The 27462-nt window shown below is 46.6% G+C and overlaps 1 protein-coding gene across 1 annotated transcript; it reads right to left on the bottom strand.

The window, feature by feature from the left end:
• Window positions 1-240: 240 nt before the first annotated feature.
• Window positions 241-27462, bottom strand: Sspn (sarcospan). The gene is made up of 3 exons (XM_051173315.1): window positions 27258-27462; window positions 7077-7163; window positions 241-1308 (listed from the first exon to the last, which is right to left on the bottom strand). Exons 1-3 carry the CDS (start codon window positions 27456-27458, stop codon window positions 943-945), a joined length of 654 nt encoding a protein of 217 aa, XP_051029272.1. The 5' UTR covers window positions 27459-27462; the 3' UTR covers window positions 241-942.

The following is a 27462-nucleotide window of genomic DNA, read 5'->3' as shown; positions in this document are numbered from 1 at the left end:
GAACAATTAGCCGGGAATTAGTCTTAATGATTTGTTTTAGATGATAGACTAGAGGCACAATATAATTATTTTTAAACTTTCTGCACCGTTAAGAATGTAACGCCACCACCTTTCAACTGAGTGAAGTGGACAATCATGCAGCTGCAGCCATTCGCGGAGGGAGGCTGCAGCCTCCTCATGGAGCCCAGTTAAGGCGGCCAGAGGGCTGCACCCCAACCCAGGCTTTTATAATTACCCAGCCTTCTTGGTCTACAAAAAACTAAAAGCAAAACAAACAAACAAAAAACCCAGCTATTTTATCCTTAAAGTCATCTGTACTGTGAAAACTGAAGGCATTCAGCAGAGATTCGTCTTTTGACACCACATGGGTAGTGACAGGTGGTAGAAGGGTCTAGAGTGTAGGAAGCAGCCTTAGATGCCAGTTCTCACGATCACACTGGACCCACAGGAAAGGAGCTCGTGTAGGTAACAGATAAAATAGTGTTAGGAAGGAGCACCAGATCAGGTCGTTCATTACTTGTTTGTTATTCCTTTTCCTTTCGGTGTTTAGCAAACCAATTTGAAACTTGTTTCTCATTTTAAAAAAACTTTAAAAAAAATAAGTTGTTTTTTAAATTATGCACACGTGTGTATGTGTGGGTACCCAATGCTCCTGAACCTGGAAATGCAGGTAGCTGTGATCCCCCCCCAGCTCGGGTCCTGAAACATCTTTAACTCGGTTCTCTGCGAGAGGACTTGTGTTCTGTCTCTCCACCCCTGTCCTCACAAGAATTTTTTTTTTCAAATGTACAATAGAGATCTAAAAACGGTTCTTTTGTTTTCTGAAAACTCTAAAAATATTCACTTAGAGAATGAATAAGGATTTGTTGTCAAAAGTTTGCCTTTAAAAAACTGTGGTTTCCACTTTGGCTCATCAGGGTTCTGTTCCCCTGAGCCGAGCTGTTAGGCCTTTTGTTGTTGGCCATCAGAAGCCATCAGGGAGCGTAGCCCGACACCCACATAAAAGACCTGGTACCTGTGTTTCCACATCACAAAGCAAGCCAGCAAGCACACAAGGCCACAGAGCGGGTTCAGAACCATCTGGATGATTAAGAATAATTTGAAAGTGCCCGTGATGCTGGTGCAGTCAGCCACATCCCTGTAGACAAAGGTCCTGCTGAGAGGCTCTGAGGAAGGCAGTTTGCATAGGCAAGCATCCAGGGAGGTCTCACAGGTAAACTGTGCAAGCAGGGAACAGTGGTGGGCGGCAAATGCCATGGCCAGCATGCAGACCACCAGGCCCAGGGCACTCAGGAGGAAGTACACCACCTGTAAGAGAGGAGAAACGTTTTCCGTTACAGAGAGCGGCAACTCAGACGCTTTCCGTTGCGGAGAACAGCGACGAACGACAGCGAACACTGTCTTACTGAGTCTCTGAGGCAAGGGCCACTCTCTTCTCAAAACATAATGCCAAGACATGGATACACCTCATGCTCATCAGTTGGACGACTGACCGATCTTTGCAACATGGCCTCACGAACTCCAGGCTGACCCTGAACTTGCTCTGTAGCTGCTGAAGACGGGCTTGCTTTCCCAATCCTCCTGCCTCCACTGCCCAAGTGCTAGTATCACAGGTCTTAAGACGTTTGTCGTGCAGCCATTGGCTTTTCCTATGACCTGCAACGACCTGTTAGCCTGACTGGAATGTTCACGTCTAGATTTATCAGGTAATGTAAATGAATCCCAAACAAGCCCTCTCTCTCAGATGACACACGACATTTATTTTTTAACGAGAAAAGCGGGTCATTGAATAGAAAGCGAGATTTTGGAAGTAAAGGACAGGTTTCTATAAATGTGAATAGCGTGTTGGTGCAGATCATTACAAATTGATTAACGAACGATAAAAATTGGTGGAAAACAGATTGAACTTGATGAGGCAGCTATCACACTACAGCCATGATGGCCAAGGCCCCTACACAAAAGACCTCTGGGTGGAGAAGTGAATGACAGCTACAGAAGGCAGGTGACTCTGCCTGCCTGTTAGCTCTGGGGTTGGGGGTGCTGGTTAAGAGACTCTGCTGGGAAGGAATTGGACTCTGCAAGGCGTCTCTGATTTAGTTTACTTACATCTGGACCACTGTGACTGAAAGCTCGTGGGTTCTCACTGACACAGCCACAGTAGAATTCACAGCACAGCACAAGAGATGCTTTTGTGACTGGTTTCACACACGATCCAGCTCTCTTAGCGGTCCACCTGTATGGGGCCCAGATAAAGGCCAGACGTTGGGACTGGTGTCTACAGTTTGTAGGGTAGGGTTTATAGACAAAAGCTACCCCTTACTGGGAGCAGTTCTGGTGTGTGGTTGAGGGCAGCCTTGAACTCCAGATCCTCCTGCCTCCTCCCCTCAAGTACTGGGATTTCAGGCAGGTACCACTGTACCTGGCTAAAACATCTTGCATCTTAGAAACATAACAGGAATAATTTGTATTTGACATGTCTAGTGTTCCTTGGAGGAAAAGAATCAGATAAATGCAGAGTGGCATCATTATAAAATTTAGAAAGGATTTATTTGATCTGTGATATTAAAAGGAGTGCTTTGGTCCCGTCCCCAGAACATTCAGTGACAGTATTTTATGTAGACTTGGAGTGCTTAGACTTTAAAATATGGGTTTATTGTGTACGGCTAATGGCATAGAATACTGAAAATATTGTGGATTATTCTGAAATATTTGGACTTGATGACTGAATTTAAATTCCTGGCATGCAAGCCAGTTTATGTTGGCCCCATGTGATTGCTAGCAGGAGGGACCCAAGTTAAAATGGTCATTTCCCTCTGGGTAGCCATCCGCTTAGTAGAGCATCCCCAAATTGAATTTATGCCACCCCATTTTTAGTTTGGGCCACCAGCAGACAGACCCACAGCTGCTCCTCTGTCTATTGCGTACCCCGCTATGTGCACACATTCACAATCACTCTCAGATGCACACACATCCTTCAACACTGGCTATTCACAACACTGGGGGAGTCCATGCGTTGACAATAAGAAGTCTGTCTGTTTTAAAGAAAACAGGGCTGGCGGGTAAAGGTCCTTGCCACCAAGTCTGATGACCTGAGTTCAATTCCTGGAACCCACATGGTGGAGGGGAAGAGCCAACATCCTGCAAGATGCACCCCAACCTGTACACACACATCATAGTACACACACACACACATCATAGTACACATACGTCATAGCACACACATGTCATTGTATACACACATCATAGCACACACACAGAAAAGAAATAAATAAAATATAAACATTTTTAAGTGATACATTTTAGCTCAAATATTTATTTGCCAAAGACCATTTAACATGCACGGAACAGTGAAGGGCATGAACCAGCAGGCCAGGCCACCTAATTAAGGCTTCACTCCTGAATGCTACCCGGGGGCTCAACTGTTGGACATCTTAACCAGTATCACTTTACCTGCAAATTTGGAATGCTGTATCTAACCTGAGTTCATATTATCACGAAGAGGATCAAGAGCCGGCATCTGGGAAGGGCACAGGACTTAAACCAGCAGAGAGGGGATGCTGCCATTTCCAGAAATCCCCAGGACCAGCTCTACCATCTTCCTGTTTTCTGTCACATGGGAGGAATAACGCGGACTTGGCTTGGAGAAGGTATAAACTGACCCAAACACAGAGGGTGCTTCATTATAATCTAACTTCTTAAATATGCGGAACCCAGCAGCTCCAGGACAGGGGAAGGGAAGCCACACCCCTTAGCAAAGTGACTGGGGCACACAGGAGTCAGGAGAGCGAGCCACTTGCCTCTTAAGTCACAGGCAGACACTCAGGCCTGCTGGTGACATCTGAAACACACTTCCTTTCTGACAGCAACAGGCTTAAAACCCACAATGTAAAACCAGGTGCCTTGTTTTGCCCACATGGCAGGAATAAACTATCAATGAAGGCAGGTGTGTGGAAGTGACCTTGGGATGACAGCAGCCTGTGTGGGTGTCCCTGCAGAACACCCCTGGAGGCCAGCTCTGTGCTTATGTAATCCCCAGGCTGGCTCCTGCCCTGCTGTAATTGGAGCCTGCTGAGGCTTTCCCAGTTGGAGGCTCTGGGAGGGCGTGTCTGTTTAAACTTAATGATCTCCCCTTGGCCTGAATGGTAAGGCTTCTCTCTCTGCTGCTGGTGCAGTGACTGCTACCAAGCAGCCCAAGGAACTGCCAGCAAGCTGTCTGCCAGCAGGTGACCTCCAGGGCTTCAGCAAAGGCAGGAGAGGGCAGGTAGGAGGGTCCACACTCAGTGAGCTGCCAGGTTCCCAGGCAGAGTCCTGGGGAAAGCAGGGGAGCGCTGGTGGTCTAAGGGGAGAAATGTGAGTGTGAGGGTGTGTGAGGGTGTGTGAGGGTGTGAGTGAGTGTGTGTGAGTGTGTGAGTGTGGGTGAGTTGTGTAAGTGAGTGTGTGTATGTGTGTGAGTGAGTGTGTGTGAGTGTGTATGTGTGTGAGTGTGTATGTGTGTGTGAGTGTGTGTGTGAGTGGGTGTGTGGGTGTGTGTGTATGTGTGGGTGAGTGTGTGTGAGTGAGTGAGTGTGAATGTGTGAGTGTGTGTGAGTGAGTGTGTGTGAGTGTGAATGTGTGAGTGTGTATGTGTGTGAGTATGTGAGTGTGGGTGAGTGTGTAAGTGAGTGTGTATGTGTGTGAGTGTGTGAGTGTATGAGTATGTGTGTATGTGTGTGAGTGTGTATGTGTGTGTGAGTGTGTGTGAGTGAGTGTGTGTGTATGTGTGGGTGAGTGTGTGTGTAAGTGAGTGTGTATGTGTGTGAGTGAGTGTGTATGAGTATGTGTGTATGTGTGTGTATGTGTGAGTGTGTGTGTGAGTGTGTATGTGTGTGAGTGTGAGTGTGTGGGTGAGTGTGTGTGTATGTGTGGGTGAGTGTGTGTGAGTGAGTGTGAATGTGTGAGTGTGTGTGAGTGTGTGTGTATTTGAGTGTGTGAGTATGAGTGTGTGTATGTGTGTGTAAGTGTGTGTGTTAGTGTGTGTATGTGTGTATTTGAGTGTGAGTATGATTGTGTATATACTGAGATATTCGCCCCTCCCACACATATCCCACTGACCACACCCATTAGGGGTGGGACAGGTGACCTGGGGGAACCAGATCTGGGGTCAGGAACCCCAGCACTCTCTTGCTCCCTGGACAGGGACATAGAGCATCTGGAGGCATCCTTGGAATTGGAACCTGCTGGTGCTCATCTGTCTCTGTTGTAAGTTACTTCTCTCTAAATAAACATCTATTCAGCCTATTTGTTTTCCCTGATCCTAATTTTTCCACGTTATGTGTATGTTTGTGTGTGTGTGTGTGTGTGTGTGTGTGTGTGTGTTCGTACAGGAAGACTCCATCACCACAGCGTGGTGGCCTGTCCTGTCTATCTAGGTGCCTAGAAGCTTGCCCAGGGCTGGAGGGCTAAAATGCAGCCATGGAGTGACAAGCCCCTCCTGGAGGTTCATCCCCGCCCCCAAAGGCCTTGGGAAGCACAGGGCATGGGCTGTGCCCTGCTGGGCTCTGCATGGAACAGGTTAGGACTGAAGATGACACAGAGAGCTGCTGCTGGCAGCAGCCCCTTGGGAGGAGGAGGGGCGTCTGTGTCACGGTGAAGGAAAGAAAAGGCTCATGTGATCTTCCCAGTGCGGTCTGCAGTCCACGCTGACACCCGCTTTTCCCCTTCTTCTCCTTCCCCGGTGCAGATGCCTGGTGGGGACTCGCTGAAATGAGGTCTCACCTCCCTCCCTTCAGGAATCGTGAGGGGAGTGGGGAAGTCGGGTGCTTTCCTTGACTGGATAAAACCCACTCTGGAATGCTGCTACCTGCTGCATGAATCTCCCGAAACTTGGCAAGCTATTTCTTACTCGCTTTTTGCTTTTTTTTTTTTTTTTTTTTCTTTTCTCTTTTTCTTTCCCTCTCCTCATCACCATGCCTTGTTATTTGATCAAGCTCACCAAAACAACAACAACAACAAAACCCCTGTCATATCAAAACAAGTTAATTCCAGGGCTGGAGAAATGGTCCTGGATGAAGGTTCGGTTCCCAGCACCCACATGCTGGCTCACAACTGTCCTTCAAACTGTGAGCACTTTGCTTTCCATGCCACCGTTTTTAGTATGACATTTTCCCCTCCTCCTCATTCTTGAGACAGGATTCCATGTAGGTTGGCTTGTCTCCAACTCAGTATATGGCTGAGGCTGGCCTTGAACTTTTGAACTTCTGCTCCCCGTTTCTACTTGGTGAGAGGGCAGATTATAGTCAGATGCCACCGTGCTCCGTATTTTTGGTCTAGGGCTCTGTCCACACTAGGCAAGCACTGTTCCCACCCTGCTACATCCCCACATTATATAAACATCCTTTTCTCTTTTTAATCTTTGTGGTTTTTGAATGACATTGTTGACTTACTCTTAAGCTTCATGTTTCCTGATTGTAGCAAAGAACTTGCCTAGAAGAAAAGTCGACTACAGATCACAAGAGAAGCAAACAGAACATTCTCCATCCTTGCCTGTGACACTGGGCGAAAGCACCCAGCCAGACTGCTCAGTTTGTTTTATGCTTCTCACTTCTGAGGGAAGTGTTCGCGTCTCTATTTAAGTGATTAGTATAATCTGGAGATCATATTTATGCAGTGAGGTGCTGTGCACTTAAATAGACAGCAACCAAATGCCCCGTCCACAACAGACAAAAAGTACGAGGGAAAATACACTCAGATTGTTTTATTGTTGAAATATCCCAAGTGATCACAAAATATGGAAGTGGTTCCCCAGAGACGCCCTTCCCCTGGCCAAGTGTTTCCTTAAACTGGTGGCCATTCAGTACTCCTTTTGGGGACATTAAAGGTCCTGCTACATGTGCTCTAGGAATAACCTAACTCATGGAAATTAATTAAAAAGACTACCATTACCACTGTGTCTGGACTGACAACCTCCTAAAGCATGTGTGGACTGCCTAAAAGCGAAGTTTCTGGACCCGTAATACATGTAACACTCGAAAGGCATTCTGTCTTGTGTTCACATTTGTTCCTATGCAATAATCCTGAAACACAGACAAACAACTTACCTTCATAGAAAACTGGACACACGTCTTCTCATCAACCTGGTAGGAGACACAAAGCATGAACAGTCCAAGGTAGGCCACCACGCAGACCTGCCGCGGGGAACACATAGGAAGAACATTAGTGGGACATACATGTCAGGACCCCAGCCACACCAGGCTCTGTGTCCTTCCTTCCCTGGTATCACCTATTTCAGTTCATTCTATTTATGTGGTACGGGTTTTTCTCAACTTGTGAAACACAATTTTCAAGATGTGCTTTCTCTATTTGTAATCAAGTATGTGTTTGTGCTTCCGTGTGTGGGTATATGCACATGAATGCAGTGCCCTCAGAGGCCGGAAGAGGGAGTCAGGTCCCTTGAAGCTGGCACTGTAGACAGTTGCACTGTAGACAGTTGAAAGCCATCCGACATGGGTGTTGGGAACTGGTGGGTCCTCTACAGGAACAGTCTGCACTTTTAACCATGGAACCATCTATCCAGCCCAGTGGAACGTGGTTTGAAAATAGCAAAGGCATTATTTCAATTTAGCTGCTACTTACTAAGTTCCTCTGTGTTCCAGGTACTACAGAAGAAGATCATTTAGAGCATATGCAATAACAGATAAGATTTAATCTATTTGATTAGTGTATGTCCAGTAGAGTCCAAAACAAATTCACACACTAAGGCAGGATATTTTCTGCTACATGCCATTCAGATAATTATAAAAGGTTAAAGAAATTAAATCTAATCAGAAAATATAGAAGGCTTTGCTTAAGATTTGGGCGTTATAATATTGACAGCCGCTAGCTGCGCCTGGAGCTCATCTGAGGGCTTTCTGTGTCTTTCTTCATGTGATCATCACAGACCCCTATGAAGTGGGTGCTGGGAAGTTGGAAGGGAAGCCAGGGACCACCCAGCAAGCCTGGGGCAAACGGCAGGCAGCCAGGCTGAAAGCAGATACAGGGAGCACAGTCTAGCAATGGGACCTTGCAGAGAAGACAGATCTATAGCAGAACTGTAACAAAATGTAGCTTAGAAAAGGCAGGGTGACCTTACAGCACATAGGGGTGATGAGGAGGCGCCTTGGCTCTCAAGCAGGGTAGTGACATGACTTCAGATAGACATGGTAAGGATCCTGAGTAGTTGCTATTGCAGCAATCTGAACAAGATCAGCCACTGGGAAGCTGAATGCGGTGGCCCTGTCATCTCAGAACCCCCGGGAGCTTGGACTACTGTAAGCTCCAAGTGACATTTCTACTGAGGCGCATCACTGGGCTCACGAGTATGCTGGTCTGAAGAGATGTGAACGGAAAACAAAGAGAGACTGGGGGGCGGGGTGGGGTGGCTCTGCAGCACAGGACAGACAGGTGCCAGGCAGGGCAAACAAAGGCTCTGCAGCTCACGTTTCTAAGTCACGGAGCAAGTCCTTTCTGAAAGCACTTGTAAAATTATTCCATCAGCGTGTGTTAGTAATAACCAGCAGACCTCATCATGGCATTTTCATATACACACATCTCAATCACATACGCCCACTGCCCTCGCAGCCCCCTCCCATTCCAAAGACCCCCCCCACCCCATGCATGTTCACGTCTGTAAATGCATGTTTAAACATCCCAACGGGGCACAGTTTGACAAGGCCGTAGTTCACTAGCTATCCTCACACAGAGGACCTGCAGAACTGAAGCAAAGGAACAAGGATCTTGGTTTTGGTTTTGGTTTTCGTCAGCAGCACGTCAGACAGAATGCTCTAACCTCACTCCAGTCACATCCTGAAGCTCATGCCTGGGCTTTCTCCTCCTGATAGCAGGATCAAGATTTCTACCACATAAGTGTCTTAGTCCCGGGAGGCTGCCGGGCTGACATCGCAGTTGCCAAGCTCTCTCCCTCCTTCTCATTATGAGACGCGTACATTCTAATGATGGAGACCGACTGACTGGCCAGCATCTTAAAAACAATCACAGTCTCCCCACAGCCAAAAAGCCCGCTTCATTAGCAGCTACTCTTGTATGACCTTCACTAGGCCTGACCCCCCAGCAAGACGCTGCATGGCATAGAATGCCCAACCACATTCAACAGCCAACGCCATGGCTCGCACAGTCTGCACTGTTCTGACTCTGAGAACTGAGAGACGAGAACCACAGTCTCACTCTGAGACGGACGTGAACAGCATGAAAGCCACAGGAATGTACAGGTGGTGTCAGTGACTTAATGGAGGCTTGGGAAGCAGTTAAAATTACAGGAAATACTGACCCAATCAGAGAGTCTGGGGAAAATGGAAAATGTCCAAGTTACCCACTTTGGACCAAAAGCATCTCAAGTATACTTCTCTGAACTTTGGTACCCTGGGTCATGTTGTTACGGGGTCTGAGCTAGCTCAACATATGTCAATTAGTTAGCCTGTGTAAGCTGAGGGTGTGGTCTTCTCGCCCACAGATTTGCATGAACTAACAATGTCTTTTGCTGTTTATTGGTGGTGTGCACAAGAATGTTGCAGAAAAATCATATTTATTGAATACTTCAAGCTGAAGGCTTTAAGGCCATAGGGAAAGAAACTAGAGCTCTCATGCCAGACTGAAGGGTCTACTTCCTAAGAGGCCAGGATGCGGACATGACCAGAGACAGGGTGTTCTGGTTTCCAGGCAGGGAAGGGGAGGGCGTGCTAATGCAGGGTCCCCTGGAATCTGGGCCAGAGCTCCCGTCTTATACGGTGGGAGGAGACCCGAGAACCGGACGTGAACATTTGTGTGGGGCTTGTAAGAAGTTCCTCATTGGACCAGACATAGGCCTGGTCGGATCAGGAAGAGCCTCACAGCATAAAGCCTGAAGCTCTGAGCATCAGTGCCAAGAAGCAACGGACCCAGGGTCAACAGGCTTGGGGAGGCCGGCCCACCACAGGTGGGTAACTGATTGAAAGGAAAACCTTGAAGTATTTTTTTTAATGGAAAGGAACAAATGACAAAACTCATTTTAACCTATTTTTAGACATAAGCTCCTGCAAGCTCTTTGCTTCTAAACCCCACAATCTTTAGAAAGAGAGTTTTGTCTGTAAGGGGAAAGTCTGCCTCTTGTGATCTGGAGAGCTAAGCAGGGCTGGAATGTTCTCTGAACGTCGAGTCTGTTTCCAGACAGAGGGGTCCCAGGTCTTGCCACACAGTGGCTTCTCGTCTCTGACCTAACAGACTGTAGATGCATCCGTTAAATAATCAGGAGTGGGAACCAGAAGCAAGGCAGGGGGATGCATGCATGCGTACCCTGTTTTCTTCGCTTTGCCCAGGACACGCTGCAAAAATGAGAGTTATTGTCATTCGCCTCCCTCATGACATTCATACTCTGGCTCTGTGACGCCCTCACCACCTCCAACCTATTTGTTTCTTCTTTCTGCATTGTTGACAGAGCTGCTACACAGGGTTTCTGGGGGATACAAACTCTTCCTGCCAAATAACTTTCATGATTTCTCTTCCCTTCTCAGCCCTGTTGACCAAACGTAACACGTCTTTACATAAAATAAAATTCCACAACAGTCGAATGCTTTACATGCATCTCTCCCCCATCCCTGAGACTTCAAAATGTAAAAGGTTATATACATACCAAAGCATGGCATCAGATTAATCACAAAATACAACACTTATAAGGATGTATCATAATAAAGTTCTCAGCGTCAATACTCTAGTATGCTAAGGCCACTAGAAAATGAAATGGAATTATTTGAATATAAGCGCCATGCTAGAATGACAGTTGATTTGCTAGTCTGCGTATCAGCTAAACGGGCAATAGGTGGGTAGTGCATACACATGGAAACAGTGAACAAAGGGAAGACTCACATTTCCCTGTGAAATGAGCAGCCAATGCCAGGCTCCCTTCCAATTATGACCAGTTCCTTTATCCATCTCATAAGGTTATGGCCGTTGGAACAGCTATGTCTCCTTTTGCTAGGCACTATTAGTTAGAGATAAAATGTTTGGGGTCATTCAAATAGAATTTAAGAATAATGGAATTGTGAACAACACCTTTCATAGTTGTTATTATGTTATCACTTTTCATTACGGGCTTAAGCGAAAGCAAAATATTAAGACATAAGAACGTGCCCTTCCCTGTTAGATTACACACAAACACACAAAATGAAAAAACAAAAGCCAGTCAAAACCACAAAACACTAAGTCACGGTTCTTTTAACAATTGAAAACTAATTGCTTGGTTCAGTTGAAAATCAAGTATGAAACTGTACATGTTATTGAGCTCATGGCTGGAGAACATGGGTTTTAGGGCTTGAATTGTAACTCCATTCCTTTACTCGTGAAGTATCTTAGACATGTTTTTCTCCCTCCGACCCTCCACCTAAGACAGGATCTCATGAACTCCAGGCTGGCTTGGAAGTCACTGTGCAGCCTTGAACTCTCCCTCCTGGGTACTAAGGTTGCAGGCATGTGCCGCCATGCCTGGCTTTAACCGATTCTCTGTTCTTGGCTCCGCCATGTACAAAAAAGAAGCAATGATGCTCTGTTGTGATAGTTAATCTGATGACGAATGGACATGTAAAGAAAGCAGCTGGGATAACCCTTCCGAACAGCCGGGGTACACCACTGACTGCTGATATATCATTAGCTAGTGGCTACTAATGCCTCAGTTACTGTGGCTGCCGGAGGCCAAGTCTAAAGTCTAACAAGTGTACAGCTGGCTTAGCCAGCCTAAAAACAGAGACTGCTGGTTATACGTGCTGCGGACACTATGCAGCTGGATAGGACCTTGAACTCCTGACCCTCCTGACTCCGCTTCCTGAGTGGTGGGTTCACGAATGTATACCACACCTGGCTTCTGTTTCACACCCACAAGTGTCCTAGGAGGTCCCTGTTACTAAGGTTTGATGATCAATGTCGCAGAACATGAGGGCTTAACAGCGTACTTTCCCGGAGTGCATTGCCTGCATCCTCGCCGCTGTAGGGCAAGGGGTCTCCCTGGAGGAAGCCTGGCAGCAAAAGGCCTAGATTTGTGGAGCTTCCAGCTCCTGCTCCTCCCCTGGATGGCTGAGTCATGGGTGTAACATTGGGGGTTCGATTCAGCCAGGGAGGCTCGCTTACCTAGTACTCAAAGAGTAATACTGACTAATTTACAAATCGTTTCAAAGACTTTTAAGTAAAATGCCTGGAACACCAGCGGTATTATTTTATTTTTCCATGTCACATGAGCTCAGTCTTCGCCAGTAACTCACTCTGAAATCTGAGCTGAAAATGAATAATGTATGTAAATGAAAGCCCTGTCTTATCTTAGTCTTAATCTCATCTGTTCTTTTTAGCAAATATTCATTGTACTCCTACCATGTACCATGGACTCTTGGAGGCTTGCAGGCCCCGCAGTGAGGGGTTGAGCCCCAAATCCCTGCCTCGGTGGCCTGAGGTGTCCTCCAAAACAAATAAGTAAGGGGCTGTAATATAGCAGTGGCTGGGAGCTACAGACAACACCTCAACAAAGTGACATGAATACGCAATGCATTCTTAAGTAATAGTTTTGCCTGAAAAACAAGAGCTGGAAATTTTCAACAATCCCAACATGCAAGTTTGCACACACACACACACACACACACACACACACACACACACCCGAGAACGTGTGTATACACACCAGTGAATTGAAAGTTGCTTCTTATGTGAGTCTTGCTAGTTCCCTTTCTTCATCAACACAGACCTGCTGCATGTTACCCAAGACCTCACAGCTGCATATATGACATGCATGGACCAAACAAACAGAAAATAAAATGCAACAGTCCACGGTCTCATATTAAGATGGGCCACAAGGCTTAAGATGGAAACTTAGCACTGGATCTGGTAGTTACAACGCATCTAGGACCTCAGAGATGTCTGCCTGCTACACTGCTGAAGGAGTTAACGTAGAGGCATATGGAGAGGGCTTGGTAGAACACTCACAAGGCAGCTGATAAACACCGTCAAGTGGGAAAATGAGTCCATTCATGTGGTGGCCTGGGCTACTACTGTTAGGGCCACCTGTCAGGCAGCTCTCTGGTAATGCTGGCGTGAACAGTTAGCAAACACCTGGCAGATAGAAAACTTCTTTTTCTGCTTCGTTCTGTTTCTGCTGTCGGCCAATTACCAAACGCCCAGGAGATGCCACTCTCTGTAACCACAGCGTACTGTGTATGTTTCTCATCACCCTACCCTAGGATAATTTTATAGAGGCAAGAACTTACAAATGGTGGGGTTAAAACACACACACACAACTGTTGATTGAAAAAAAAATAGTTTCTGGCCATAACAGATCCAAAATTAGTATTATTTTTTAAAACACAATAGTTCTAGCCAAACTTAGTGCACAAGACATTAGCAGAGAGACCAGAAGTGACAGGGGACAAATAGAAAGGCTGAAAAACCTCACTGAGGACTCAGGGTTGAAACACTGGAATTGATGGGGAGCACTAGGGACAGGCATCAAACTCTGGGCTTTAACCATAATCTTAAAAGAAAACAATCCTGGTTTCATAAACCAGATTCAGAATACTGGCTTCTTCTCTACTCTACACAAAGCTACATAGTGACTGAATTATACAGGCAGGAATTGCTGCCAAGGGGGAATCTCATTTACCTGTGACATGACAAAAGGATGCTCAGTGCCTCGTCACTGGCCTTCAGAAACTGCAGTCCTAGAGGACTGCCCGCTCTGCTCCTTGACTTTAAAATGTTTTCACTGGAGCAGGAACTGTCCATGGAAAGGTCTAGCAGAGAAGTCTCTTTGCCTCCCCATGCAGATGCGGTTTGAGTTTTGGACTGCAGCCTGGGTTTTGTTTCTACATCTCCCAGGGAAGTTGGGGGAGATCGCTAATATTTAATTTGTAAAGATGACAAGGTTTCATGAAATGCCCTTTCGTTCCTTATCTGCCTGAAGTACCCAATGCCACTCCTTTCCAAAACTCAGCCATATTAATTTATTCTTGCTATGTCCAAGTATGTCCCCTTCTCAAAAAAAAAAAAAAAAAAAAAAAAAAAAAAACAAGCCACTTGACATTGTATATATTAGCTATTAGCTTACAAAAACTGTAGTAAGTAAAAAGGAAAAGTATTATATTCCTTTATGGAAATTGTGTCTCTGGACGGCTAAGAAAAGCGTAAGTTGATCCAAAAACGATTTCAAAGACATCAAGTTTTACTTCATATAATATAAAGGACTAAGTTACTTGAAAACTCCTTATAAAACACTTTAAAAGACTGGATTAAATGTAGCAAATATCCTTTGTGTTAACTATGAAGAAAATAAAAGGAGTTGACCGGGGTCCTAAAATCATGCGGTACACAGTGCAGGAGGGTGTGGCCATTTCTGAGTGAAAGGAGACAGGTTTTAACAGTTTCATAGGCTCATGACAGGCCTGAGTGTCTCTGCAGGCATCAAGATGGAACCAAGAAACCAGGCCTGTGCCTGAGAAGACTAAAGAACAGTCAACCACCAGCCTGATGTCTTCAGAATTGTTTTGGCTAGCATGGTATCGGTTGGGGCGGGTCTTTTAAACTACCTGCGTGATTCTGGAACCTGTGAATATGGACATGAAAATGACCTTGATTAACACTTGCTTATTTCAATAAATAAATAATGGAGGTGTGGAAAATATAAGGCAAATCTTTTAGTAAAAGAAATATAAAAATCATATCAAGTAATTATGACTAGATCTTGACTTTTAACAAACTGTGAAGAAATATTCACAAATTAATTTATGGATGCTTGAACATTGATTTTTTTTCCTAGTAAGAAATTAATTTATACGTGACATTAGAAATTGATCATATTATGAACTTTACCATTTGACTTAAATAGCAAAATATTTATGGATAAAGTGACATCAAGACAGTCTTGTTACTTTAAAATAACTCTAAGTGGGTATGTAGTGAATTATGAGAATATACTGAACAAACGAGATAAACTATAAGTTGATAATTATTGAAGCTGAGTGATGGGAACATAGATACTCATTGTGACATTTTATCTGTTCTGAATCTTCAAAACAAGCGGGCTAAGAGAAATGGTTAATAAGCATATGAAACCATTGGAATGCTGGGTAAAACCAAACTACCTGAAAAATACACTCAAATAGACCACTCTGAGTTATTACACAATGCTTTCTGAAAGGCAAACCAAATCTAGTAAATATATAAAGAATTAATTTATCAACAAAGACCAGTATTAGCATTTAAGTACATGTGTACACACATTTTAAAAATTAAAGCCATTAGAATTCCCACCAATAAGGCTGGAGTGACAGACAGTAAAGTGTCTAACTTGTCTGTGTGCATGAGGTCCCGAGTTCAAGTCCCCCCAAACCCACAGGAAAAGAGCCAGATGTGGTGGTGCATGCTTGTAATCTCATCAAGACGGTGGGTGTGAAGATGGGTGGTCCCTGGGGCTCATTGGTAGGCCAGCCTAGAATTTGGTGAGCCAATGAGACCCTATTAAAGAAGGAGGAGGAGGAGGAGGGAGGGGGGAGGGGGAAGGATAGAAGGAGGGAAAGGGTAAAAGAAAGAAAGGCTGTAGACAAGGTCTGACATCCCTAGGCTCAGCACACTTGACAGAAAATTACTCAGCAGCACGGCATACAACACGCGGAGCAAGTCGATGTGAACCCATCTCATTTGATCTTTAAAACATCATTAAGGGGCTACTCAAACTGACCATGTTCTTGAAAAATACAAGCTGGCTATAAGGGGACATTAAGCAATTAATGCTAGTATAAAACCACGTGTTTGAGAACCTTTCCGTCCTTTCCACCACGAGGAGGTCAATGTCCCCGAGCGGACCACAGTCTGTCCTGTGTGCCTCTCCACAACCTGGCTAGCCAGACACACAGGGCTTTTTGTGAGGCCTGTGGAGGACAGGGAGAAGGGGAACGAGGCTTCAGGGAGGTCTCGACGTGGAAAAATCTGTGACGCTCTGGATTTGACGGCTGAGTGGGAACTATTTATTGAGGGTTCCAGCACACAATCGCTTTGGTTCACCCCATGTTCATTTCTAAAATCACAGTTGGTCTCAGAACCCTGGGCAGACATCAAAAGCCTTCAGTAAACATCGGGTAAAGGACCTTTTCAGGAGTGTTTGGGCCCTCTCTTTCAGAGTCAGGCTAGTGGAGAGACGGCATGAGAGACCAGGACAAGGCTCTCCTGAGACGGCTCCTGAGGGTAAGCCCCAACTCAGCCTTTCCCACAGAGTAAAGTTTTCCTTTTGTTTGCCTTGACACCTTTACTTGCCCTTCCCTGGGTAACATATCTCCCTTTCTTCCCCGAAGAGTAGGGTGGCTCCACCTTTGCCTTCCTCGGATTCCGCTGGGACCACGGGACACAGCTGAGCCGTAGATAAGGTACAGCCTGGGCCTCGGGGTCTTCCAGGGTCCCCTTCTGACGCCACAGGAAAGCCAGGGTGACATCCTCTGCAGTTATTGTGGTAACCCGGCCTCCAGAGTGGCTAACACATCAGCTGCTCCCAGGTTTTTCTTGTCTCCCGCTATTATCCTCCACTCAAGAGAAGGGGCCTTGATAATAGCTTATCATACAGAGGTTTGTAAGGACAATGTGACAATGACTGCTGAATCAAGCGCCTTCAAAACAACACTGGAGTGAGAGGTCCCTGAGAGAGTTCCATCCAGGGCTCTCACAGCCTCTCTCAGAAGGAGGACAGTCCCAGACGGGGGGCCAGCTGCTCATTTCTACCCTGACAGGCACCAGAGTCCTTCTTCACAGGACCCCAGCGGACCCTTCATTCCTGATGACCACTCATCTACTGGCCTTTCTCCGCCCTCTGGAACAGACAGCGTGGGAGCCCGCCTGTCGGTGGTCCTGAGGAAGGGGCTTTGAAGACATTAGATGGACGGGCATCAACATTATGATCAGAAATCAAAAGAGGGCTGGGGAGGTGGCTATAAGTTCGGCACTTGCCACGCAAACAGAACACACTCGACAAAACCTAGCAAGGCTATGTGTCCCTGATCCCGGAACAGGAAAGTCAAGGAAAGGCTGGTCCCTGCCACTCAGGCCAGCCAGTGCAGCCTATTTGCTGAGCTCCAGACTCAGGGAGAGACCCGGTCGTGTCACAAAATAAAGAGAAGAATTGCGTAAGATACTCTGTGGACCTACACACACACACACACACACACACTCACACACACTCACACACACACTCTCACACACTCTCACACACACACACTCACACACTCACACACTCACACTCTCTCACACATACACTCACACTCTCACACACACTCACACACACACTCACACACTCACACACTCACACTCTCTCTCACACACACACTCACACTCTCACACACACTCACACACACACTCACTCTCTCTCTCTCACACACACACACACACACACACCTCACAGGAAGCATAAGAAGGCTCTTGAATTTCAATGGTGGCTGTGCCTCCTGTTGGGAACTGGTTTTGGAACAAAGCTAGGGCCGACTGCCCCAAATGGCTTTGTGTTTGTCATCTGAAGCTGCCTTCTCAGCCTTCTCTTGGGATGGCTCACACTTATGCAGCACTTAGTAAGGGAAAAGCAATGCCTGGTAGAGACATTCAGGACTGACAAGCAGAATCCCACAAGGTGTCCTTGAACCCATGTCTAAGTGGGTCACACCACCCAGGAGGTTCGCCTGGATGAGAGGCTGCGATATCAGGAGGTCTGGGATGGAGACACGCTTGGAGATTTGTGACACATTCTACAAATCAATCCACTACAAATATTAGTGGAACTTCAATTACTAACACCAAAAAAACTGCAAACAACGGCTGCAAAGTATAAAGACAAGCTGAGGGCTGGCTTCTCTTGAGTTCTAGAACAACAAGGGTCTTAGTTTATTTTCCTTTGCTGTAATACGATTACCCCAACCACAGCAACTTAAAAGAGAGGGTCTATTTTGGTGACAGAAAAGCCACAGCAACAGGAGCTTTAAGAGGGCTGGCTACATGGCATCTGTGGCCAAGAAGCAGAGAGAGACGAACACCAGTATGGACTCAGGTAGCTTTCTCCATGTCATACAGCTCAGGATCCCTTGCCTAGGGGATGGTGCCACCCACGGTGGGCCATTCTTCACACTCAATTAAGGGAAGCAAGATAATCCCCCACTCAGGCATACATAGAGGCCCATCCCCCAGGTGACCCCAGATCCTGTCAACTTGACAGTTAACACCAACCATTACAACAAATATGAACCAATCTCCCCCATGAGAGGGCCAGCTCCTGCAGTTCCTCACACGGTAAACATCTTCCCACAACACTGCCCAGCTAAGCATACCAACTTTGGAAGCCAAGATGTCAGTTAGTGACATTTTAACTTCAAGGTACTCCCTGGGGCAAGGGAAGGGAGGCAAGAACTGACTGAAGCCCCCAACCCCACCCACGTGCTTGTAGGAGCTAAGGCAGCCAGTGAAATCCATCATTACTCTTACAACCGCCTCCACTAACTGGATGTGCTTGATTTTTAATTTAATAGAACTTGACAGTGAAAGCAACCTGTCCCAAAACCTATTACCACCATGTTACCAGGCCAGCATAACTGCAAACTTAGTCATTCTAAGTACATATCCCATCTCTTAGCAAAGCTCCTCCGCATGACATTCAGGCCACTGCAGGATATCACAACTCAGCACTCTGGGGTGCTCAGGCCCAGTGGATATGACACAGTCCCCACACCCAAGGCGCGGGAGCATTGTAGAAGAAGAACTCTTAAGTAAGAAAGGACCAGAAAACCTCTCATGACATATTGAGTCTCCTAGACTTGACAAGGAAGCGTCACCCAGGATACTTCAGCAACATGACTTCCTAATCAAGACTAACAAAAGCAATACCAATACGTATGCTGTGTTTACATATTTATGCACACTGTAGTAGTTTAAAAAAAATTGGCTCCCCCCCCAAAGGGAGTGGCGCTATTAGGAGGTGTGGCCTTTCTGGAGGAAGTGTGTCACAGTAGGGGCGGGCTTCGAAGTCATTTTCTCAAGCTTCTGTCAATGTGACAGTCAGTGAACTTCCTGTTGCCTGATGATGTAGCACTCTGAGGTCCTCATCCAGCACCGCATCTGCCTGCAGGCTGCCATGCTCCCTGCCATGATGATGATGGACTGAACCTCTGAAACTGTAAGCCAGCCGCCTCAATGAAATGTTTTGATTTATAAGAGTCTGTGTGGGTACGGTGTCTCTTCACAGCAGTGAAAACCCAAGCTAAGACAGAAGTCGGTACCAGGGACTGTGGCATTGCTGTGACAGGCCAGACCAGGCTTTTGTTTGGAGTAATGTGGACAGTGGGACTAGAGGAGCAGCTAAACGCATTAAGTGCTGATTAATGGGCCATCCTGGTGGGAACATGGAAGACAGTGCTGCTGAGTGTGATTTGATGAACTGTGGGAGGCTACCTCAAGAACTTTCAGAGGAGAATTTTAGTATGCCTAGAGGTCAATCTTGTGATATTTTGGTGAACAAAATGGATGCCTTTTGCCCTTGCCTGAAGAATCTGCCTGAGGCTAAAGTGAAGAATTTTGGGATCAATTCCAATGGCAGAAGAAATCTCAAAACATGTGGGTTTTGGTGTTAACTCTAATGAAGATTTATAAAGGAAAGGAACAGAAGAAAATCTTAGAGCCAGGTATGGTGGGACACATCTTTAATCCCAGTACGGGGAAAGAGGAGATGGAAGTTTTCTGGGTTCGAGGCCAGGCTGGTCTACAGAGCAAGTGTTGTGTGCTATTTTGATCACATTCTGATGCTCCCAAGAAGGACAATACAATTTGTTTTGAATCAAAGGCCAGAGCTACCTACTAGCTGGCCAAAAGTAATCATAGAGGTTTTGGAGGACTGAGGACAGATAGACGCAGGAAACAGCTGGGCAGGGCTGAGAGAGGTTCTCCGCCCTTTTGGATGGAGGGACAAAAGAGATAGGACATCACTGATCATTTCTCTGCCGTCTCTCTGATCATTCAAGTTCTTACTCGGATATCTGACTCCTGAGTTTTTATTTATAAAGAATAATTAGATAAATGCATCAAACAAATTCAAGGACGCCCAAGCTTAGGCAGTAAAGGTAGAAAACAGAGAGTTAGTGAAGCTGCATCTGAACCAGGGGGCCATGTTGCAGCCCTGGCAAGCAGCAGAATTGGCAGCTTCACCCACATGGCTCTGCTTTAGAATAAGGTTAGAAGAAATTGGTTAAGGAAATTGCCTCTTCACCAAAGGAAAGCCACTGAGGCCATGTGTCATGGATGTCCCTAAATGGAGGCCTAGTAGAGAGGCCATTGTGTGAAGATATGTAGTTGAAGTCTAGAGAACCCAAGATGTTAGAGATGCCAAAGTCATGGGATACCGGCTGAGGGAAGCTGATAACTGGGAGTAGAATCAGCTCAAGAAATTAGTCAACAAAGCTGAACTAAAGAAGATCTCTAATTGTCAGAATTGGAGATCTGACAAGCTTTTCAATGCAGCTTGGAGTTCGCTCAGCTGGTTTTCAGTCTTGCTTTGGTCCAGTATTTCTTCACTGTGCGTACTTCCCTGTGTTCTGGAATGGTAATGTATGTCCTGTGCCATTATGTGCTGGAAGTATGTGATCTGCTTTTTTATTTTGAATTTTACAGGGGGATTACAGTTAGGGGGTTGGCATAAGTTTCATAAGAGACTCTGTATTTGAAACATTTTGACACTTTATGAACTATGGGAACTTTTGAAGTTGGACTGGAGGCCTTTGGGGGTTGGAGAATGGAATGGAGTTTTAAAGAGAATGGCCCCCAAAGGAAATCAGAAGTGGCCTTGCTGGAGGAAGTGTGTCACTGTGGGGGCAGGGAGGTCTCCTGCTCAAGTTCCTCTCAGTGTGAATCAGTCAACTTCCTGTTGTCTCTGAGTCAAGATGGAGCACTCTCCAACACCACGTCTGCCCCACTCTGCCATGATAACATGATAACAATTGGCTTAACCTTTGAAACTGTAAGTGAGCCACCCCAATTAAATGTTTTCTTTATAAGAGTTGGTGTGATCATGGTACCTCTTCATAGCAATAAAAACCTAAGTAGGACACACATAAATGTAATATATACATATATGCATATAAGTGTGTGTGTGTGTGTGTGTGTAACAATTAAAGGAAAAGAGGTCAAGAATTTTAGGGAGGTCATGGCAGGAATTGGAGGAAGGAAAGATGCCATCGGGCTCCACATTCTGCCTGGTTTCTATGATTATCATTTCAGATTGACATATTCTAGGCTCCCAAAATGAACTGCATTTTTTTTTCAGTGAAATGGTACCTAGTTCAAGTCCAGTGGTTAATTTTCATTCTTGTCCTGACATTACACCAAGATTTGCAGGCTGGCGTCTTTGGCACGGCCTGCATGCGTCCTTTGAATGCTGATGCTCTATCTCGGGGCCAATTAGACAGCAATCTTAACAGAAACAGCAAGGATGGCACCGTAGTGGTGGGGTGGGTAAGGGAGCCCGGCATTTCCTCACAGCAAGCTGGAAGTGGACAGCATATTATAAATCTGAATGGCTAGCCGTTCACACCTTTAATCCCAGCACTCAGGAGACAGAGGCAGATGATCTCTGTGAGTTCAAGACCAGCCTGATCTACAAGAGCTAGTTCCAGGACAGGCTCCAAAAACCATAGAGAAACCCTGGCTAGACCTAAAACTATAGATTTACTCTACTGCTTCCTGCACAGGGGACTTTAACACCACCAGTGGTCAACTCTGGCACACCAGCCCCAGGAATCATTTATTCTAACTGGGGAAATGCAAATTAAGTCAAGTGAATTCATCAGTTTGTGGTTGTTATTACTACTTAGTTCTTCTTGAAGATTTATCGTTTTATTTGTGCGTGTATATGTATGCAAATGTATATACAGGTTCCTGAGGAGGCCAGGAAAGGCCATCAGATCCGCTGGATCTGGAGTTACAGGTAATTGTGAACCATAAACTAAACTCTTGTCCCCTAAAAGGTTAGTATGCCATGTAATTTCTCCAGCTTCAAGCCATGTTAAAACATCTTGGAAATCATGAGTTAGTGTTCTGAACATTCCTGGAGCCCTGAGCCACAATACAGCAGTAACAGAACACTATTATCATTTAGAGTCCTCTTAAATGCTATAAATAGAGTTCCTCTGTATTTCCATATCCAGTTCTATTACGTTAAAATGGGCATAAATAAGTTCAGACAGAAACTCTGGATAGCGGCAAGTTTGATAGACACAGACTTCAGTGAGATGTATCACATATTAGGGGTCATATGGCAGCCCAGTGGGTGGGCTTCCAGTTCCCCCCCAAAAAAAGTCTATTACTAAAATTAATCTTACAAAACACCAAAAACTCAGATGATTCACATGGACATCTCGGAGACGTTTCCAGACACTAACCTCTGGGGTCAACTTCTGAGTGGGATACATCCACAAGTAAAGGATTTTAAAAATAAATCAGAATTGGCTCCATGTCCTCCATACTGAAGGAAGCATCTTTAGGTCCTTAGCACTCTCCCAAAGTTTAGCCCCGAACTCTAGGCTAGTGTGAAGCTAGATGCAGAGGGAAAACTTTCCCCACACCATTCTGGGCACATAGCATGATCTTATTTCATCCCAACCTTCCTCTTCTTTCATAGAAGCTATCTTCATATACTCATTAAAATTTTTACATTTGATGTGAGATTTCACATAGCTATCAAGTTACTTTCTTACTACTTATCCATTATATGCGCTCCACAGGGGCTGAATCAGTCCTGTACTTATTTCTTGGTTCTAACAAACCTGGAATAAAAACCATTACCCAGTGGTACCTGAGGTGCTGTATTGGGTTTGGAAACACATATTAAAGTCCCAATGTGAAAAAAATAATAAGTTATCACACAGCGTGTTCCTAAAAATATTCTTCCAGATTTAATTTTTCAAATCTCAAACCTCCTATGTGGAAACTGACAGTACCTGTAGCTTCCTGACTTTGACGAAAGAGTTAAAAAAAAAAAAAAAAAAAAAAAAAAAAAAAAAAAAACAGTGCCAAACCTTGTACTCTCCTGGCCTTTCTTCACAATGATGGTGGAGTTCCTTAGCTACATCAGGCATTCAGCTTCCTCTAGTTCTGACTCCTAAGTAGTAACTACACCTCACGAAGCCCCTTTGCTCGAATCTCTCTCTTAAAACAGCTAGCCGTCTTTCCCTTCCGCTGTGTCAAGTCTTAACCTGATTTGAAACATCAGAACACATCTGCATTTCTAACCCCTCAGAGAAATTTGAAACGGAAATATTGAAATTATAAAGAAATCCTGAAGTTCTGCGTGTGTGCATATGTTTTGAGGCGCCTGAGGGTGTCAGGTGTTGTCTCTAGACTGGCCTGGAAGTTGCAATCCTCCTGCCTCAGTCACCTGAGTGTCTGGATTACTGCCATGGGCCACCATTCCTGGGACAGGGCTTTTAATCATCACACATTCAAACGACAGGTTTCATGACTGATGCCTAATACAGGAAACAGAGTTCCCTTTCTCTTATTAAGCCCTTGCCTTGAACTCTCTCTCTCTCTCTCTCTCTCTCTCTCTCTCTCTCAGGGTCAATACGACACAAATCTCAGAGTTTGGACTCCAGTGGACAGGACATGGGGATGATGGAGGGAGAGGCAAGCAGAGGAAGTTCTCATCAGCCTCATCTACTTGGTGAATACAGACAAGCTGGGTTCCAGATACAAGAACAACACAAACGTATTCAGGAGAGGTGAGAAGCGCGAGCCCGTTCAGGACGGAGATGCCAAAGGAAATGACTCACCACCCGGGAACTCTCTGGGAGGTAAATGGGCTTTGGAACATTGCTGTGAGAGGGGTCCAATCCACCAGCACCTGGAGATGTCCCCCAGCTGCGGGAATGCCACTTTAGACTGTGCAGACACCCCTAACAAATGTTACTGACCAGAGAAAAAGTAAGCCGGGGTTTAAACATACATGAGTCCCGGATTCCTTTGTGGGCATAAGGAGAACTGACAAGGCCTGGGCATGTGGGATGTGGAGGCAGGAAGATCGAGAGTTCAAGGCCAGCTACGTAGAGTTCTACATAAAGTTGGCTACGTCAAGTTCCCACATGAGACCCTGTCTTGAAAACTGGACATGAAATTAAAATCTAGGTCGGCAATCTGGTTAGAACGACAAACAGGGAAAGAGGGTGCCGAGGGCGAGCGCCTCTCTCCTAGGTGGACACTGCCTGTCTCTTGTCTCCATTCACCACTGGTGATTGACAACCTCTGCCATCTGCAAAGGATGCTGAGCCCGAGTGAGTCAGGGTCAGGTAACTAAGCGCAGGGTGCACTCACTCATGGACAGCAACAGTGGAGGAGAGGTAGGAGGCGCAGACCATAACCTCGGTGCTCTCCCACCATCCCACTGAACAGAAACCTCCGCGCATAAACCACCCAGGGGCTCTTTGGTCTCTACACGCAAGGTCACCGAGCAAGTCACGCAGGCGCTGGTCAAGGAGAAGCCACCTGTGTGGGTTCCCCCAGACATCCGGAGTTAGGACAGCAGGACCTGAGAACTGAACCGTAGCCGGTCCTTATGCCAAGAGGCAGCCTGAGTAAGTTAAAGAATGAAGCACACACAGCTGTGGACAGGGCGGGCTCCTCAGCCTGCATTCTGGACGTGGGTGTGGCTCTGCCCAGCCTTGGGTTTGGTTCTGAGCCTCCTGCACATAGGGCAACATCTCAGGGGCCCCTGGGATATTCCAGACTGGAATCACTCCGCACCCTAGACCCTGGGACCCTTTCACACTTTCATCACTCTGCAGAGATTTTCAGACCGCCCTGGGCTAACATCGTGTTGCTGAGACCAACCGCTAAATGGTGGCTTGGCTGGGAAAGGTAAAAGTGTCAAACTGATACCTCCTTCGGGACTCTAACGGAACTGTGAGGCACAGCGATTCCAGGACTCTTCTGCCGCCCTGGAGACGAACCCTGAAAAGCGCCAGCATCAGCGACGGTCATTTATGGGCCTGCACTGTGTCGTGGGCTTCACAGGTATTGATCTGTTGGTTATTCAAGGTGGCCCTAAGGGCTAGGACTTACTACAGTATCAATAAAGAAATGGGGGCCTGGGAGAGGGCTCAGGGTAAAGCGCCTGATGCTCACATGGACCCGAGTTCAGAGCCCAAGTCAAGAGATAGGTGTGGCTGCAAATGTCCCTGACCTCACCACGGTGTGAGCAGAGACACGGAGACCCCTAGCCCAGCTGGTGAGTTTTGGGGTCAGGGTGAGACACTGGCCTCGAAAACCAGTGGTGACTGAGCAAGGCGCCACAATGTTGCCCTCTGACCTCCACAGGTACATGTGCATGTCCTCCCTGACACATAAGTACAAACACACACACACCATCCCCAAGTCCCCAAAACTGAAACCTAGAGGCATTCACTAACTTGCCCACAATTATTCAACAAATAATATTTGAGCAGGGACTCAACACCAGGTGTTTACACACCTGCCCTCCACCGTCTGCCAGTCTGCCTCCCCGCAGCCTGGAAGAATACCCTGAGACCACCCAGGGAGTGTGGTCAGACAAGCATAGGGTCCCTGTGTCTGAGAAGCAGGGACACACTGCCCACAACCCTCATCCTGCTGAAATGAGACATGCCCTGCTCCAGGCAGGCTAGAGACTCCCTCAGGAGATTGGGGACATCTGTGCTAGATGCTCTCTACTGTACCCAGATCCTCTGTTCAGAGAAAACTCAAGCAGGGCGGGCCTCATGCTATGGGTGAACTTCAAATGAGTCCTAGGTTGTAAAGAAGAAACGAGAGAAAAATAGAGTCCCTTGCTGAGGAGAAGATTCTCCACGCCACGCCCGGGAAGCCATTAGCATCTGCGAACCTCCATGGAGCTTTTGGCCCTCGTCAAGATTTCTGCATCATGCCTTGAACATTAAAACGTGGTTTTGTCCCCCTATCTAATTCATTTCTTTGGAAATGGTCTTCTTGAAGCTGGCTCTCAAAACCAGTTTCATCCCTTACTCTTCCTTTCGCCTAACCTTAAAGGACAGATATTTTCACCCCCAGAGTGTGCTGACAGCCATCAGGGTGACTAAAATATCCAGTATGTCTAAGTGAGAAGTTATTTTTAAAAATCATTCGGCTGAGAAAACTCCAATCATGATAATTTCAAGGGAATTCTAGGGACACAAATTAAAAAATGTTTTTAAATTACTCTTTAAAGATTTGTGAGTTCGAATAATCTTAAATTAAAAATATCTGAACCTATGCATATGTATCAGGTGACTCTGAGCTCTGTACCATAGAAAATCAAGTTGCAGGGTTCCTGTGGGGTCAGCAATGGTAGTGATACAACCCCTGAAGCGGCCATTTCTACCTCCTGAGCTTGAGGTGTTGTTTACCTTATCTTAGTGGGCTTCCTCACGTCCAAACGGGTGACAACCCTCACTCTTTCACGCATCAACTGGAACAACCCGTCTGAGGGTTTGGCACTGGCTTTAGATAACATGGCATTAAAATAGCAAACCAGACTATCTGACTCCAGGGATGCTAGCCCCGATGTCTGAATGCTGTCTGAGCCCATGACCTTGGGCGGGTCCAGTCTGACTTCTCTACCTGGAGGACTGACTATCCCCCCGCAGGACAGACACACAGTAGGCATTCAGCAAGCTGCATCTGTTTACCTTAAAGAATTCACAGCTCAAAACACTGTCCATTAGCCCAGTCCCAAGCACATGTCTGAGGCAGCCAGAAAAGCTGCAACCACCCTACCCTGTGTGGATTGAGGCTGTGCTTGTATTCTCGGGCCCCGCCTGAGAAAGCCATTTCTGGAAGCCTATGAGGCACTGTAGCTTAATAAAACCATTGTGTCTCCTCCAAGTTCAGACTCCCTACCCTGCCTTTCCTATGCTGAGCTTCGCTTTGTGCTTATTTGGCTGAAGGGCCTGGGGCCGGGGTAAGGACCGGATGGAGCCACACGGAGAGGGTCTGCAGTTGTCTCTGAGGCTGTCCAGGATGACCACGGGGCCTCTCCAGCCGGAATCCTGCAGCCAGCCTCGCTGGGGGTGGGGGTGGGGGAGCCCAAGTGTGCCCACAGTCAGTCTCCAAGCAGTTAGGGGTGCAGCTGGGGTGGGGGTAGGGGTGGGGGGGAACGCATGCATCTGGGTTAGTTAGTCTCCACGCCGCCACACGGCTTGGCATGCCCGCTGGCGCTTAGGCAGAACAGACTTGATGCTTACAATGATGCCAGCCCAGAACGGAGTGTCTCTGACTAGCAGGGAGGGGCTGATGCTCGCCATGAGGAAACCCAGCACGGTCACCGCGATGCCCAGCGCCAGCTGCAGCAGCGCCAGCAGCAGCGGGAAGCGGCAGCCACAGCAGGTCCGCGCCTCCTCCTCCTCCACGCGCTCCTGCGCCCCGGGACCCGGCTTGCGCCCCATGTTC

Source organism: Phodopus roborovskii, unplaced genomic scaffold (assembly GCF_943737965.1).
Source record: "Phodopus roborovskii unplaced genomic scaffold, PHOROB, whole genome shotgun sequence".
In the NCBI taxonomy this organism is placed as follows: Eukaryota; Metazoa; Chordata; class Mammalia; order Rodentia; family Cricetidae; genus Phodopus; species Phodopus roborovskii.
Note: the sequence above shows the minus strand (reverse complement) of the source record. Positions and strands in the feature narration are given on the sequence as shown.